This window comes from Moschus berezovskii, chromosome 12 (genome assembly GCF_049115385.1).
Source record: "Moschus berezovskii isolate FMDL1 chromosome 12, NW_MosBer_1.0, whole genome shotgun sequence".
Classification (NCBI taxonomy): Eukaryota; Metazoa; Chordata; class Mammalia; order Artiodactyla; family Moschidae; genus Moschus; species Moschus berezovskii.
In genome coordinates this window covers 56,806,916-56,820,580 of record NC_142471.1, presented here as the reverse complement: position 1 = coordinate 56,820,580, position 13,665 = coordinate 56,806,916, and the positions used below count along the sequence as shown (strand labels likewise).

At 44.3% G+C, this 13,665-nt stretch overlaps 1 protein-coding gene across 1 annotated transcript; it reads right to left on the bottom strand.

Moving 5' to 3' along the window:
* Positions 1 to 3,876: 3,876 nt before the first annotated feature.
* IFIT3 (interferon induced protein with tetratricopeptide repeats 3) lies at positions 3,877 to 12,800 on the bottom strand. Its single transcript, XM_055425124.2, has 3 exons — positions 12,722 to 12,800; positions 9,455 to 9,574; positions 3,877 to 5,795 (listed from the first exon to the last, which is right to left on the bottom strand). The coding sequence occupies exons 2-3, from the start codon at positions 9,457 to 9,459 to the stop codon at positions 4,343 to 4,345; spliced, it is 1,458 nt and encodes a 485-aa protein (XP_055281099.2). The 5' UTR covers positions 9,460 to 9,574; positions 12,722 to 12,800; the 3' UTR covers positions 3,877 to 4,342.
* Between the last annotated feature and the right edge of the window lie 865 nt (positions 12,801 to 13,665).

Here is a 13,665-nt window from a genome sequence, read left to right as displayed (position 1 = left end):
CTCCAATACTTTGGCCACCTCATGAGACAAGTTGACTCACTGGAAAAGACTCTGATGCTGGGAAAGGTTGGGGGCAGGAGGAGAAGGGGACGACGGAGAATGAGATGGCTGGATGGCATCACCGACTCTGTGAACATGAGTTTGAGTGTACTCCGGGAGTTGGTGATGGACAGGGAGGCCTGGCGTGCTTTGATTCATGGGGTCGCGGAGAGTCGGACACGACTGAGCGACTGAACTGAACTGAACTGAACTGAATGGCTGGTTTCAGTGCCCTCCCCGCCCCTGTGAAAGGTTGTGGCTGAGAGCCATGAATGACCCCAGGATTCGTGGCTTCTGGAGTAGAGGAATTCTATCTGGGGCCAGAGACGAGCCTTGATCACTCAGAGCTTTTGTGTAGCAGAGTTTTATTAAAGTATAAAAAGAGATAGAAAAAGCTTCTGACATAGACATCAGAAGGGGACAGAAAGAGTGCCCCCTTTTTAGTTTTTAGCAACGTGTTTTATACTTGTTAGCAAGCTGCTAATCAGATTAAAGAAACACCTCAAGATTGAGAGAGTTGCACCAGGCCCCTCTCCCACAACATGCATTTTGAGATAGAATGGCACAAGGGGAGTCATCTCAGGCCATTATACAATTGACATGAATCTTGAAGAAAGGCAGATTTCCAAGCAAATGCATAGTTTCGTTAACATAGTTGAAGAAAAACATTTCCACGAGTAAGATGTACTGGTTTGCTGAGCCATTATCAGTTCAAGGTTTGAGAAGATGGGATGCTGGGTCCAGAATATATACAGAATACAGGAGTCATTAGAAAAGCAACTTTGCTTGCTTTTACCCAGGAATTGTATTTCTGACATACTGTTTTCTTTTAGACAACTGTCAGGATCAGGTTAGTCAATGATTGAAAGCCAGGAACAATTTTAGGGACCCAGGTACTGATGCTGTAAAAACTCTGAAACTGAATCAAGTAAAGAGATCCTCAGGGTCAGAGAGTAGATCTGACGGTCACTTCACTGGCAGATGGCTACCTTTGAGTTCCTTTTCTTAACTTGTTAGATGCTTGATATGGAATGACAAGAAAAGGAGTGGTGGGAGGCAGCCATGCCTGCTGTTAATCTAGAAATATACTTCAGTTGAACTGTCCCTTTTCCAGAAAATGTCATGAATATCCTCTTTTGCATAGAGGAAGGTGTTTGGAATTGGTGCAGTTTCATTCAGTAGGCCAGGGAAGAGAGGAAGAATACATCAAGACATCCTTCATCAGTCAAACTGGAGCTTGACACCAGAAACCATTCTCTTACGCCAGTGATCTCTCTTGTCTCTATAGAAACACATTCTAAAGTCAAATTCATGGAGACCTGGGAGTCTTTAAGTCTGCATGTTAAGTATTTACATATGGTAATGGCTATTACTGTGGTGATATTGAGGATATCAGTTCTCTAACGTTTAGAGAAGAATACATCTTTTAAAAAATTAATAGTAGTGTAAACTCTCAAGCCTTTTATATCACATCTTCAGAAAAGAAGGCAATTTGCAAGGCCATCGCCTGTCATTCCTCCTTTATTTAATCATTTTTTGCCAGTTCTGTTCCTGTGTGGCTTCAGTTAGGTTACTAAACCTTTTTGAGCCTCATAACTTCCCTACCGGTTTTAGGTGCTGGCAGTGAGCTTAAAGGGCTTCCCTGGGGGCTCAGTGGTAAAGAACCCTCCTGCCAGTGTAGGAGATGCAGGTTCAATCCCTGGGTCTGGAAGATCCCCTGGAGAAGAAAATGGCAACCCACCCCAGTATTCTTACCTGGGAAATCCCATGGACAGAGGAGCCTGACTGGCTACACTCCATAGGGTTGCAAAGAGTCGGACATAACTGAACCAACTGAGCATGAGCACTCACGTGTTCCTTCATTCATCAAAAAAATTTAAGAGCCTAATTCATTTCAGGACTTATTTTGGGGGATGCGCATACACTTGTGGTGAAAGGAGATGGAGTTCCTGTCTCCTTGGTCTGACACACTTAAGGGGAGAGGTCCGTGATTGCCTTTGTGGAGATTTACCCGATTCCTCCAACTGCCTTTTTGTGGACAGTCTTAGAAGCTCCTGGGACATGCTGTGTGATAGCAAGTCAAACCTGCCATACAGATATTTGTGACAGTCAGGGTGGAGGTAAAATGGAATTGATCTGGATGGAAGTCCCCACTGGGTACTAATTGGGTAACACTGAGTATGGCCCCAGGTAGTAAGAAGGAGCAGATGACGATGAACACCAGCAGTTCATGTGACTCCTTCTGTGTCTCCAGAGGCAAAGATCTGTGAGATCAGAGTCACACACCAGGAAATGCGGGTTGGGGATGTGTTCTTGGACAAAGGTAGATTGTCGCTGTGCAGGCATCTTTTCAATAACATTTTCCAGGTGAAAAATAAATCACAGCCCGGTTTGTAGGTCAGGACCAGTCAGCTGCGTTTTCTGGGAAGCCTCAGCACCATCTGGAGGGTGAATGAGACTCCCTCCGAGTGCAGCGAGACAGCGTTGGGCAGTGTTCATGATCCTTCTGTGAGTCAGCTACCTATATAGTCTAAGGATGGGACTAGGTAGCCCTGTTGGAGTAGCCGTGCAGAAAGCCTCCAATTTCCCCTGAGTATCCAAACTCTTTGTGTCCTTGAGTATATGTGTTGGCATGAAGACAGGTAATTCCTCACCTACCCCAGAGCTCTAGCTGTTTTTGAGGGCAAGAAATAGCCAGTCCCTGCCTTCATCCCAAATCACCCTTCTGCCTCAGTCAGGCTTTCAGCGTTAGTCTCCATGGTCATCTCCCTCATAGGGGCTCAGTGTCCCCTCTGGAACTGGTCACACGAGACAGTGCTGTTCCCGGTCAAGGCTGGCCTGGAGTCAAGAGTTCACTGCTGGACACTTAATGACTCCCCAGCCTTGCTGGAGCCAGCTGATAACTCAGGGGTTGGGGGCACCCTCACCGAAGTCTGCTGCTCCTACAGCCAGTGTAGCTGACTAAATAGCTTTTCAGGATTCTTCTGCTGCATGACTTTCTGGCTTTCTACTCACAGTCCAAGTGGGAATGCCAGTTCTTCCGTCTTCTCTGGGATCTGGTATATTAATTTAACAATTTTCCTCTGCACACAGTCAGTCAGAGGATATCACTGGAAAAGTTTATGAGCGCTAGCCTTTTAGTGGGTTGAGCAGAGGTTGATAGGGCTCTTGGTCCATCACTTGGTTGCACAAAGCAAACAACTCTTGTGGATTTCCCAGCTGAGAGGAGAATACTTGAATGTTTTTACTTACTCTGGAGGTTAAAGATCTTTGGCCAGCCTGGTCTTGTTACAGTTTACACTCTGGTGCACCTTGGTCAACAGCAGTAGATGCTAACTGGGCACTGGGCTCAGCTGAGGCCCCTGGGCTGGAATGAGAGTCACAGTTCCCAGAGCCCGCAGATGGACTGGCTTCAGGGTGAGGGTATCAGTGCCAAAGAGAAGCTAAAATGGATATGTTGAGAATAGCCTAGTGTGTCTGTGGCAATTACTTACCATCCATTGCAAGAGAAAGTTTGAGAATTGATGTCACTCTTAGTCACACACAAACACACACAAACCATACAATTAAATCTATCCTAAGTTGAAATTTTAAAATTGATTATAGTGTTACTATCAAGAATATGGGTTTCTTAGATGGCTCAGTGGTAAAGAATCCGCCTGCAATGCAGGAGACACGGGTTCTATCCCTGGGTTGGAAAGATTTCCCTGGCGGAGGAAATGGCAACCCACTTCAGTATTCTTGCCTGGGAAATCCCATGATCAGAAGACCCTGGTGGGGCTGTAGTCCATGGGCTCATAAAAGAATTGGACATAACAACTAAACAACAGCAACAAATCAAGAATATATATTTATTGTAGTATCACTAACAAAAATAATATATAGCTGAATCCAAGACAAAGACATAGGGAACATTCCAGGGTTGGTCAAAAGCTAGTCTTGCAGGGGGCCCAGAAGCTTGGATAGTAATGGGATGAAAGACATGAGAGTCTGTTGATAGTCACCAGTTATGACCCTGGCAAGAAGGGCAGACAAAGGGCTGTCTGGAGAACGGAATGCCTCATGCAGGCCTGAAGCACTGTTTCTGCTGGCAGTCCTGCAGACCAGAGAACTGTGTGTAGCTGGTATGGACAGGGAAGACAGTCGTGAGCAAGCCACTCTCTATAAACATGCCTGAAAGCGATAAGCAGGACCGTCTTGCTCAGTAAGCTCAGATTGGGGATCTGCTTTCCCACCCTTCTCCCCTACAATGCCAGTCTTCCCTCTCCCTGACTCTCTGTTCCTTTTCTTCCTCTGTCTCAGCTCAGGGGTCGGGAAGCTCTCTGAGTATAGAGCTGTCTGCATCCTGTTCCATTTCCTCACTGCCTTCTTCACACTCAGTTTCTGGCAGGAAAATGCTACCTGTGCCCAAAGGGCTGTTCCTTAGGAGGTGATCCAGTGCCTTCTCATAGCACTCAGCCGCCTGCAGCAGCTCTCCATTCATCTTGTGAATTAAGCCTTGGAGAGACCAAGAATATGGTACATTCTGTGGTAGCTGGTTTTTAGCTACATTCTGTAGCTGGAATTTCATCTTTTCTTTCTCAGTTGATTTTGTGCTTATGGGTAAACTGTCTAAAGAACACTGGACTGCAGAGTCTTCAGATACCTCACGATCCTCCTGAGGATTGCAATCATGCTGATGGAGCTCTTGTCCCTTGGTGCTGGGGAGCTCCTTACTGAAAGCTATCTGATAACGTTCTTCGTTTTCCAGGAACTCATCAGAACATGCATGCAGAGGATTTAGTCCCTTCTCAATCGCTTTACTCACATAGTTTCTAGCATGTTCCCTTAGTTCTTCAATCTTCTGTCCTCTCCCACTAGCTTCAGATTCTCCGGTATGTTGAATTTGTTTGATTTTTGCCCTATAGCAGCATGCAATCTGGTGATATAGGTAGGCATTGTTTGGTGTGGATTCCAGTGCGCTTAGCAACAGTTCAATTGCTTTGTCTTGATCACCTTTTCTGTGGTAAAATTTGGCTGCACTGCGAAGGACATCTGTTTGACAAGGAGCTTTTTCCAGAGCCTCTACAACCAGCTGTTCCCCTTCAGCTTGTTCATTCATTTTCTGCAGCGTCAGGGCCAGGAGAACTTTGATGTACTGATTGTCAGGACTCAGCTCAACGGCATGCTTCAGAATTTCCACAGAGGACTGCTGCTCTGGCCTGTCATCCAGGTAGTACATCGCGATGGCCAGTCCAGAGGAGAATTCTGGGTTGTTGGGTTTCTCTTCCAGAGCCTTCTGAAAATACACCTTTGCCCTTTCATTTTTTTTCCCACCACACTTTACCAGTGTCCACCCTTCCTCACAGTCCAGCTCAGGACATTCAATACTGTAAGGATTTGAGAACTTCTGGCAGACTTGTTTCACCTTGTCAACATAAAGCTGTGCTTCTGCGAATCTTCCCAGGTGATGGTAGACCCAGGCGTAATTTCCCCAGGTGACCAGGCTTCTGACCTCTGCCTGGTCAGCGTGCTCGCGCCAGATGCACTCTTCGGCTTGCTGTAAGCATTCCAGGGCTGCTTCGTTTTGACCCTTTAAGTGTTTTATGTAGGCCAACAAGTTGTACTTTGTAGCTTTGAACTCAGAGTTTAAAAATTCAATCTGGTTACACACTCTGTCTTCGAGGTCTTGAGAGACACTTTCTTCCTTAAATAAGTTCCATGTGAAATGGCACTTCAGCTGTGGAAGGATTTGCTGCAGAGAATTCTTGTCCTCACTGTGGAGAGAGCAAACACAGTCACTGTGCTGTGCACCTGCCGAGTATGGTGCCCTGTGATGCAGGCACAGCCTACTTTATTTGAACAAATAAGTAGAGTATAAAAAATTTGTCCTGAAAAAAATTTTTTTAAGCTGGTAAAATAAATATGTTTAAAAATTATTGGGCTTCCCTGGTGGCTCAGTGCATTGGCTCTTACTACAGGAGACACAGGTTCTATCCTTCATCTGGGAAGATCCCACACGCTGTGGAGCACCTAAGCCCCGGCACCACAACTATTGAGCCTGTGCTCTAGACCCTAGGAGCCACAACTGCTAAAACCCACATGCCCTAGAGCCCATGCTCCTCAACAAGAGCAGCCAACACTCTGAGAAGCCCGAGCACCACAACTCGAAAGTAGCCCCCACTCATGGCAACTAGAGAAAAGCCTCCACAGCAACGAAGATTCAGCACAGCCGTAAATAAATAAAAATACAAATAAATTATTGTAGCAGTCATACAAAAACAGGTTAAAATTCTCAACGAGGGTAAACCAAAATGTGTCCAATTATATAAAACGTCTTCCCTTACAAAGAACAGGGATAAAGTTGAAGATCCATTTTGGTTTCACTGCTGAAAAAGAGAATAACAGAAAAACCAGTTTTGAGCTCAAAATTCACTAAAGTCTTCTTTTTCTTTAGCTTTTACATCCTTAATGTAGGATGGATTCCTGGGATGGAGAATTCTTGGTTGCCCACCTTCAAGCTTTGCCTTGCACTGTGGTCATCAGTTTTCCTCAGAGCTCAAGTGGGAAGGTACCAGGAATGGGCTTACACATTTGTTCTCAACTGGCTTTTCTTTGTTATTCTGTATGTTTTTCCGCAGTGAAACCAAAATGGACCTTCAGCTTTATCCCTGGTTGAATGGATTCCCACCACTGCAGTGCTCAAAATAGTTTACTTCTTGGCCAGCAAACACATGGGAGAGCCTGGAACAACAGCATTTAGCAAATGCCTTTTGCCTATGTCCAGCCTTCATGAGTTGGGGCTGACATCAACTTGCAGTATGGGTGTGTGTGTAACTCTCACTAATACATATCTCTAAGTTTTCCAAGACAGAGGAGACGGTACTTTCTCTTGCTTCCTAGATTTACCTTTCTACATCTATGGTCTATGCAGGAAACCCACAAAGCCCATCCCTTCTACCGCGTGAGCAGCTATGAAGGAAGTGAGGTTAAGGTGGGTGAGAGGAGAGCACCACAGTTGGAGGAACTGAGGTCTCTTTTGCCTGTTTCAGTTATGAAGTCAGGTTTTTTAGCCATCCAGTGACCCTTCACAAGGCTACCTCTTTGTGTCACTTTGTTAGTGTTTAGGGATGCTGAGAAAAAAATAAAATAAAAGCACTTATTTATAAATATTCTTCTTCCAAGATGAAACGTATTCCAATCTTGTTATAAACTTCAGAAGATCTCAATTGCTCAAGAACGTAGGGCAAGCAGAAAAGCTCACTCAACATTCCTAAACCTGTGAGAGAGCCTGGAACTCCTGGGGATGTTCCATCCATACCACCAGTTCACCAATGCTAAAGCTGACCATGTTAAGAAATGTGTGGTTACACTGAACAGTTTATTCAGGAGGATAGCCAGCTATGTATATGGCTTCATGATTACAAAACCTATTGAATGTTGGAAATCAGGTCTGTTGATTTTCCCTAAGCCTTCTACCCTAGGTTGCCAGTTTGCTTAGATATTTGATGCCTGATCTCCCCTGGAAGTATGATTTAGAGCAGAGTATACTGGGTTGTGAGTCCTGAGATCTGGATAAGAAAAAACATGGAACCCAGAGCCAGTGTTCAGGGGTTAGCACTAAAATACTGTTACCTTAGTGGGTGAATCATTTGTGAATCTAGTGATTAAAAGGAAAAAGTTTTAAAAATAACTATAACTACAGTAATTTGTTAATGTACACACTAGGTAAAAATATACAAATTGTGCCAACAAAAATATAAACTGGGAGGAAGAGAGAGTTAAAAAGGTAGAGTTTTAGTATGTGTTTGAACTTGTTATCAGCTTCAAATAGACTATTATAAGATGTTTTGTAAAAAGCCTCACGGTAAACACAAAGCAAAAATTTATGATAAATATACAAAAGAAATAGGGGGAAATAAGGAGAGGCTTGTGAAAGAATACAAACTTTCAGTTATAAGATGAATATGGTTGGAGGAGCCACTGTGAAACATGGTGAGCATGCTTGATAACACTGTTGTATAATTGAAATCTGCTAAGAGAGTAGAATTTAAATAGTCTCACCCCCCAAAAAAATATATGAGGTGATGGATATGTTAAGTAACTAGATGGGGTAATCCTTTCACAATGTATACATATATCAAATCACTACAGTGTGCACTTTCAATATCTTACAGTTTTATATGTCAATTATAAACATTTTAAAAAAGAATTATCTTAGACATTCTGGTCACTTCTATATAGTTTAGGTACATGAAATAGTTCCCCCCAAAACCTTTTGTATTTTTATTACATATTAGCTGTATGTTAGTTGATATGTTTACATGTGTCATATGTAATTGATGTTTATGAAAATGTTAATGTATTTGAGTAGATCAAAATAAAACGTTTGAAGATAATTCTGATTTAATTAAAGAAAAATACTGTTGTCTTTTCAAAAACCAATACTCCATTTGCCAAAGTATCCTCAGTTACTAATTTAGTGCATGTGTTTTTGCAGGTTGCTTTAAATACTCCTTTCTCTCTCTCTCTCTCTGTGTATATATATATATATAAATACACAGAGAGAGAGAGAGACATATATATATGTGTGTGTGTCGTCGCTTAGTCGTGTCCGACTCTTTGTGACCCCATGGACTGTAGCCTACGAGGCTCCTCCGTCCATGGGATTTTCCAGGCAAGAGTACTGGAGTGGATTGCCACTTCCTTCTCCAGGGGATCTTCCCAACCCAGGGATCGAACCCGGGTCTTCTGCATTGCAGGCAGATGCTTTACCCTCTAAGCCACCAGGGAAGCCCATATATATATATATATATATATATATATATATATGATTTTTAGTCATTAAATCATGTCTCTGAGACACTTACTCCCTCTCTAGCAGGTCAGTAAGAAAACCGTTCAGAGAGACATATTCCCCAGTCCTGAAAGGTCAGATTTCAGGGCAAAAACAGTCTCGTCATGAAGTTTTACAGCGCTGAACTAATCCTTAGCACATTTGCTGAGAAGGAAATGCTTTAAAAATGACCAGGATAGCCACAACAAAACACACAAACCTCTGATTTAGTCCTTTCAAATATAAAAAACAAAAGAAGGAACAGGACCCCCCCTAGCAACTTTCCTCCAGGCCCCAGCTCCCATGGACCAGATTTTGCTGCTGAAGGGATCTGAGCACACCCTCCTCTTAACAGCCCCTATTCCTTCCAGCCACTGGTTGCTAGCTCTGTTGGGAGGAAGTTTTTAGCGCCTGACTCTGTACAGGAAAAGCCACAGAAATAAACGTGCGTGAGTCGGTAACAGATTTAGGATCGAATGAGTGCAATGCATCTGTAATCTATTAGCAAACACTGGATCAGCATACTTCAGGACATCGCACTCAAGAACAAGATTTGGACGGGATTCTCAACTTCCTATCAGAGAAGCAGAGAATATTTACCTCATGATGGCTGTTTCCCTGCAATTCTGAAAAGCTGGGGTTCAGGCAGATTTTATTTTCTGCTTGTGTATCACAAGCAAATGCAGAGGAGGTTCCCACTCAGGATGCTAGCTGCTAGGTCTGTGCTTTTATAAAACAGAAAAGGAAAACAAAACTGAGGCAGTGCTAGTAAGATTCCTGCTGAGGAGAAACTGAAACTGAAACTGTGCAGAGCTGAATTCAGTTCCCTGCTGGGAGTGCCCTTCTACACAGCTGTAACTGCTTGTGAGTTTGAAAGAAGGCATTGTGGATGCTGTGCATAGTAAGGCTCTCTTCCCAGAGACTCATGCAACCTAGGGGTGGACCTGGGCTCAGCACTCTGCATTTTAACAGACATCCTGGAAATCCTGTATCATGTGAGGAGCATAATCCTGGAGCTCCTTTATTTTGTTTTGGTTTGGTGTTTGGGGCTGTGTGGCCTGTGGGATCTTAGGTCCTTGACCAGGGGATCAAACCCATGCTCCCTGCAGTGGAAGCATGGAGTCTTACCCACTGGACCACCAGGGAAGTCCCTGGAGGTATTTTGAAAAGTTTTCCATTTACTTATGAGAGATCATGTAATGTATCAAACAGTGACTCAGACAATCTGGAAGAGAGGAAAATAACCCCAGAAATCCTGGATTTCAGTTTTCTCTTTGACCAGCCTCTGGGAAAGTCCTTGAATCACATCACTTAGCCTCATTTCCTCAGCTCCCATCCCTTCCCAGCTAGGAGCTGCTGGCCCTGCTGGGAGGATGTCCTCAGCACCTGACTCTGTAGATAAGAAAGAGCCACAGAAATGAAAATTCATGAACTGGTAAAATAGGTTTACGATCAAATTATGAAATACACATTTAATCTGTTAGCAAACACTGAATCAGCATAATTATAATTTATTCCAGGACATTTTAGAAGATACCTTCCAAATTACCTTTTTTTTCTTACAACCAAATGATAGGAGACGGTGCCCTAGGGAGATCCACTTTTACCCTTATCTAAGGCATGGTTCTGAGCACTCTGAGGAATAGTCTTCCCTCTCCAACTAGGGACCCCAAGGGCCTAGACCTTCCAGTCCCTGCCCCTCCTCTCTAACATAAGCATAATGAAGACATTTTGCCCTATTGACCAGAGCCAGAAGATGCTTAGCACTGGAGTGTGGCTCCTGAATAATGACCATGCTCTGGCACCTACTTTTTATGTGACCTCTTGGCCAAGTAATTTGTCCTCTTTCTCATCTACAAAATGAGACTAGTGAAAAATAATAGGGTTCCCTTCCTGGGGTTATTGGTAGGATGAAGAGACACGTAGACCTCTTGGCAACTACCGATCACATGAAAACTGTTACTTCCACAGTCACTGGTGTATCAGTGTTATCATTTTAAGTGAATTCTGAGTGTGCAAGGGGGCCAGCCGAGTTCCACAGTGGATGGGGCAGAGGAAGGCACTTATCAGTCAGTCTGCAGGTATGAGGTGTTTCCCCAGGTGGCTTCCCTGCTTGGCAGATTTTAGCACAGCCTCTGGGAACAGGGCTTCCCTGGTGGCTCAGTGGTAAAGAACCCACCCACCAAGCAAGAGACTCGGGTTCCATCCTTGGGTCGGGAAAATCTCCTGGAGAAGAAAATGGCAACCCACTCCAGTATTCTTGCCTGGGAAAATTCCACAGACAGAGGAGTCTGATATGCTATAGTCTACAGTCCATGGGTCGCAAAAGAGTCAGACATGACTGAGTGATTAAACAACAACAACTGGGAATAGGCACCTTAATGTGGGCTTCAGTCCACAGTCCAGAGAGCCTCTCTCAGACTTCCTTGCGTCAGTGCCTTTGGACATACCCAAGCACAGGTCACTACCAAACTTCTCAGGCAGATGGGATACCAAGGCACAGGGCAAGTCTAGGTTTTTCTGGTCAACTCACTTATGCAGACACAGTTCACATACTCATGACCAGGAGCCCATTATATAGGAAAGGTGATCTGAGGCATTTGGTGGTAAATTCCTCTAACCACCCATCCCCAGATACAAGCCTGCAGAGCATCTGGGAGCCCTTGGGGCTCCTTGTACTCCCTCCCTAAATGATCACTAGGATGCCCTCTCCCCAGTCAATCAGCTTCTCAATTCCTTCCCATTGGTGTTTGATGGAAAAGGTTTCGGGTTTTTTTGGCTGTATCTTTCCTGAGGCTCTATCTGATGGTAGAACTCAGGCAGATCTATGCATATCTTTTAAAATCAAGTTTATCAAGATTATACTTTACATATACTAAAATGTACCCAGTTAAAGTATAGTTTGATGAATTCTGACAAATGACTATACCCATGTAACCACCACCGCTACCTTCTTGTAGGCTATTTGTATCATCCCTGGTGTGCCCTGCTAGTCAAGCCCAATCCCACCCTCCACCATCCATCCACAGGCAATCATTGCTCTGCTTTCATTCATTAGAAATTAGATCAGTACTAGGAAAGAAACTGGGAGACCTGGGTTCAATCCCTGAGTTGGGAAGAGGCCCTGGAGGAAAACATGGCAACCCACTTTAGTATTCTTGCCTAGAGAATCCCCACGAACAGAGGAGCCTGGCAGGCTACAGTCCATGAGGTTGCAAAGAGTTGGACACAACTGAGTAACTAAGCACACACACACAGGAAAGCAATTACATCCTTATGTTTTGAAGAAAAATTATTTTCTGTTTCTCACAAGCTCTCATTACAGCAATAAAAATAAACTCTAAGCTTTGGGTTTGTTTTTATATAAGAAATGGGGGAAAAAAGTCCATCTGTAAGGATTGTTTTTTCCACTTCCCATCTTGAAGTGATCAGATTTTCAGGGCAGAATTCCCAACATGACTTGGCTTTGTACTACCAACTTCATCTTTAATAACATCTGCTGAAAAGAAATGCTTCCTTTTAGAATGACAAAAAGAAAACCTCTGCGTTCTTTTAAAGGAAACTACAGAAAAGCCCCCCAAAGAGTAATTCGCTTAGATCTAAATTTGAATCTGCAGACTTAGTGCCTGATTGGATCTAATCACTCCTGCCAAGCCTCCCTCTCATCCAACTCCCCGCTCCCAGCTCCTCCCCGTGAAGCTTAGGAAGCCTGAGTGCACACACCAGAAAAAGTCACAGAAATAAAAGGTGCCCATACTGATACAGGAACTTTAGTCCAGGACAAACTCTGGAACTTGCCTGCACTCAAGAAGCTCGGCTTAAAATTTGCATTCAAGATCGAGGCTGCCTGCACCTTATCTCACTGACCTCATGATGGCGATCTGCTCTCTGCTGTTCTGAATAGCTGGGGTCCAAGCTGATTTGCCCTTCAGAACTCTTCCGTGTCTGCCTCAAGTAAAGGCTGAAGGAGCTATTAAAAGGGACGTGGGGTGGGGAGAATGCGTCAGCTGATGCTTTCAGTTTCTGAGTGATTTCCTTTATGAAACAGAAGAAGAAATGGAAAGTGAAGCTGTGTTAAAATCAAGGGTAGGAAAAGGAAACAAAGTTGAAATCTATCATGACTCAGTAGGAGCAAATCCTTTAAAATCATGACTCTGAGAACTTTCCTGGCAATCCTGTGGTTAAGACTCCCCCTTCCACTTGGGGCAGCAGAGCATCGTGGGGGTGGGGGTTGGGGTGGTGCAGGTTCCATACCTGGTGGGGGACGTAAGACCTCACAAGCGGTGTGTTACTGCTGCTGGTCGTGGCCAACACTGTGCGACTCCATAGACTGCAGCCCACCGGGCTCCGCCATCCCTGGGATTCTCCAGGCAAGAACACTGGAATGGGTTGCATTTCTTTCTCCAATGCGTGAAAGTGAAGTCACTCAGTCTTGCCCGACTCTTAGTGACCCCATGGACTGCAGCCTACCAGGCTCCTCCGTCTGTGGAATTTGCCAGGCAAGATACTGGAGTGGGGTGCCATTGCCTTCTCCACAAGTGGTGTGTAGTGGCAAATAAATAAAAATCGTGATTTCAGAAATCTCACCCTAATGCTAGGGTGCGTCCCAGGAAACAGAATTTTTTAATAGTATGTAGGAGAAGGGAAGGCTTCCTTGGTAGCTCAGCTGGTAAACAATCTGCCAGCAATGCAGGAGACTCCAGCTTCATTCCTGGGTCAGAAAGATCCCCTGGAGAAGGGAATGGCAACCCACTCCAGTATTCTTGCCTGGAGAATTCCATGGACAAAGGAGCCTGGCAGGCTACAGTTCA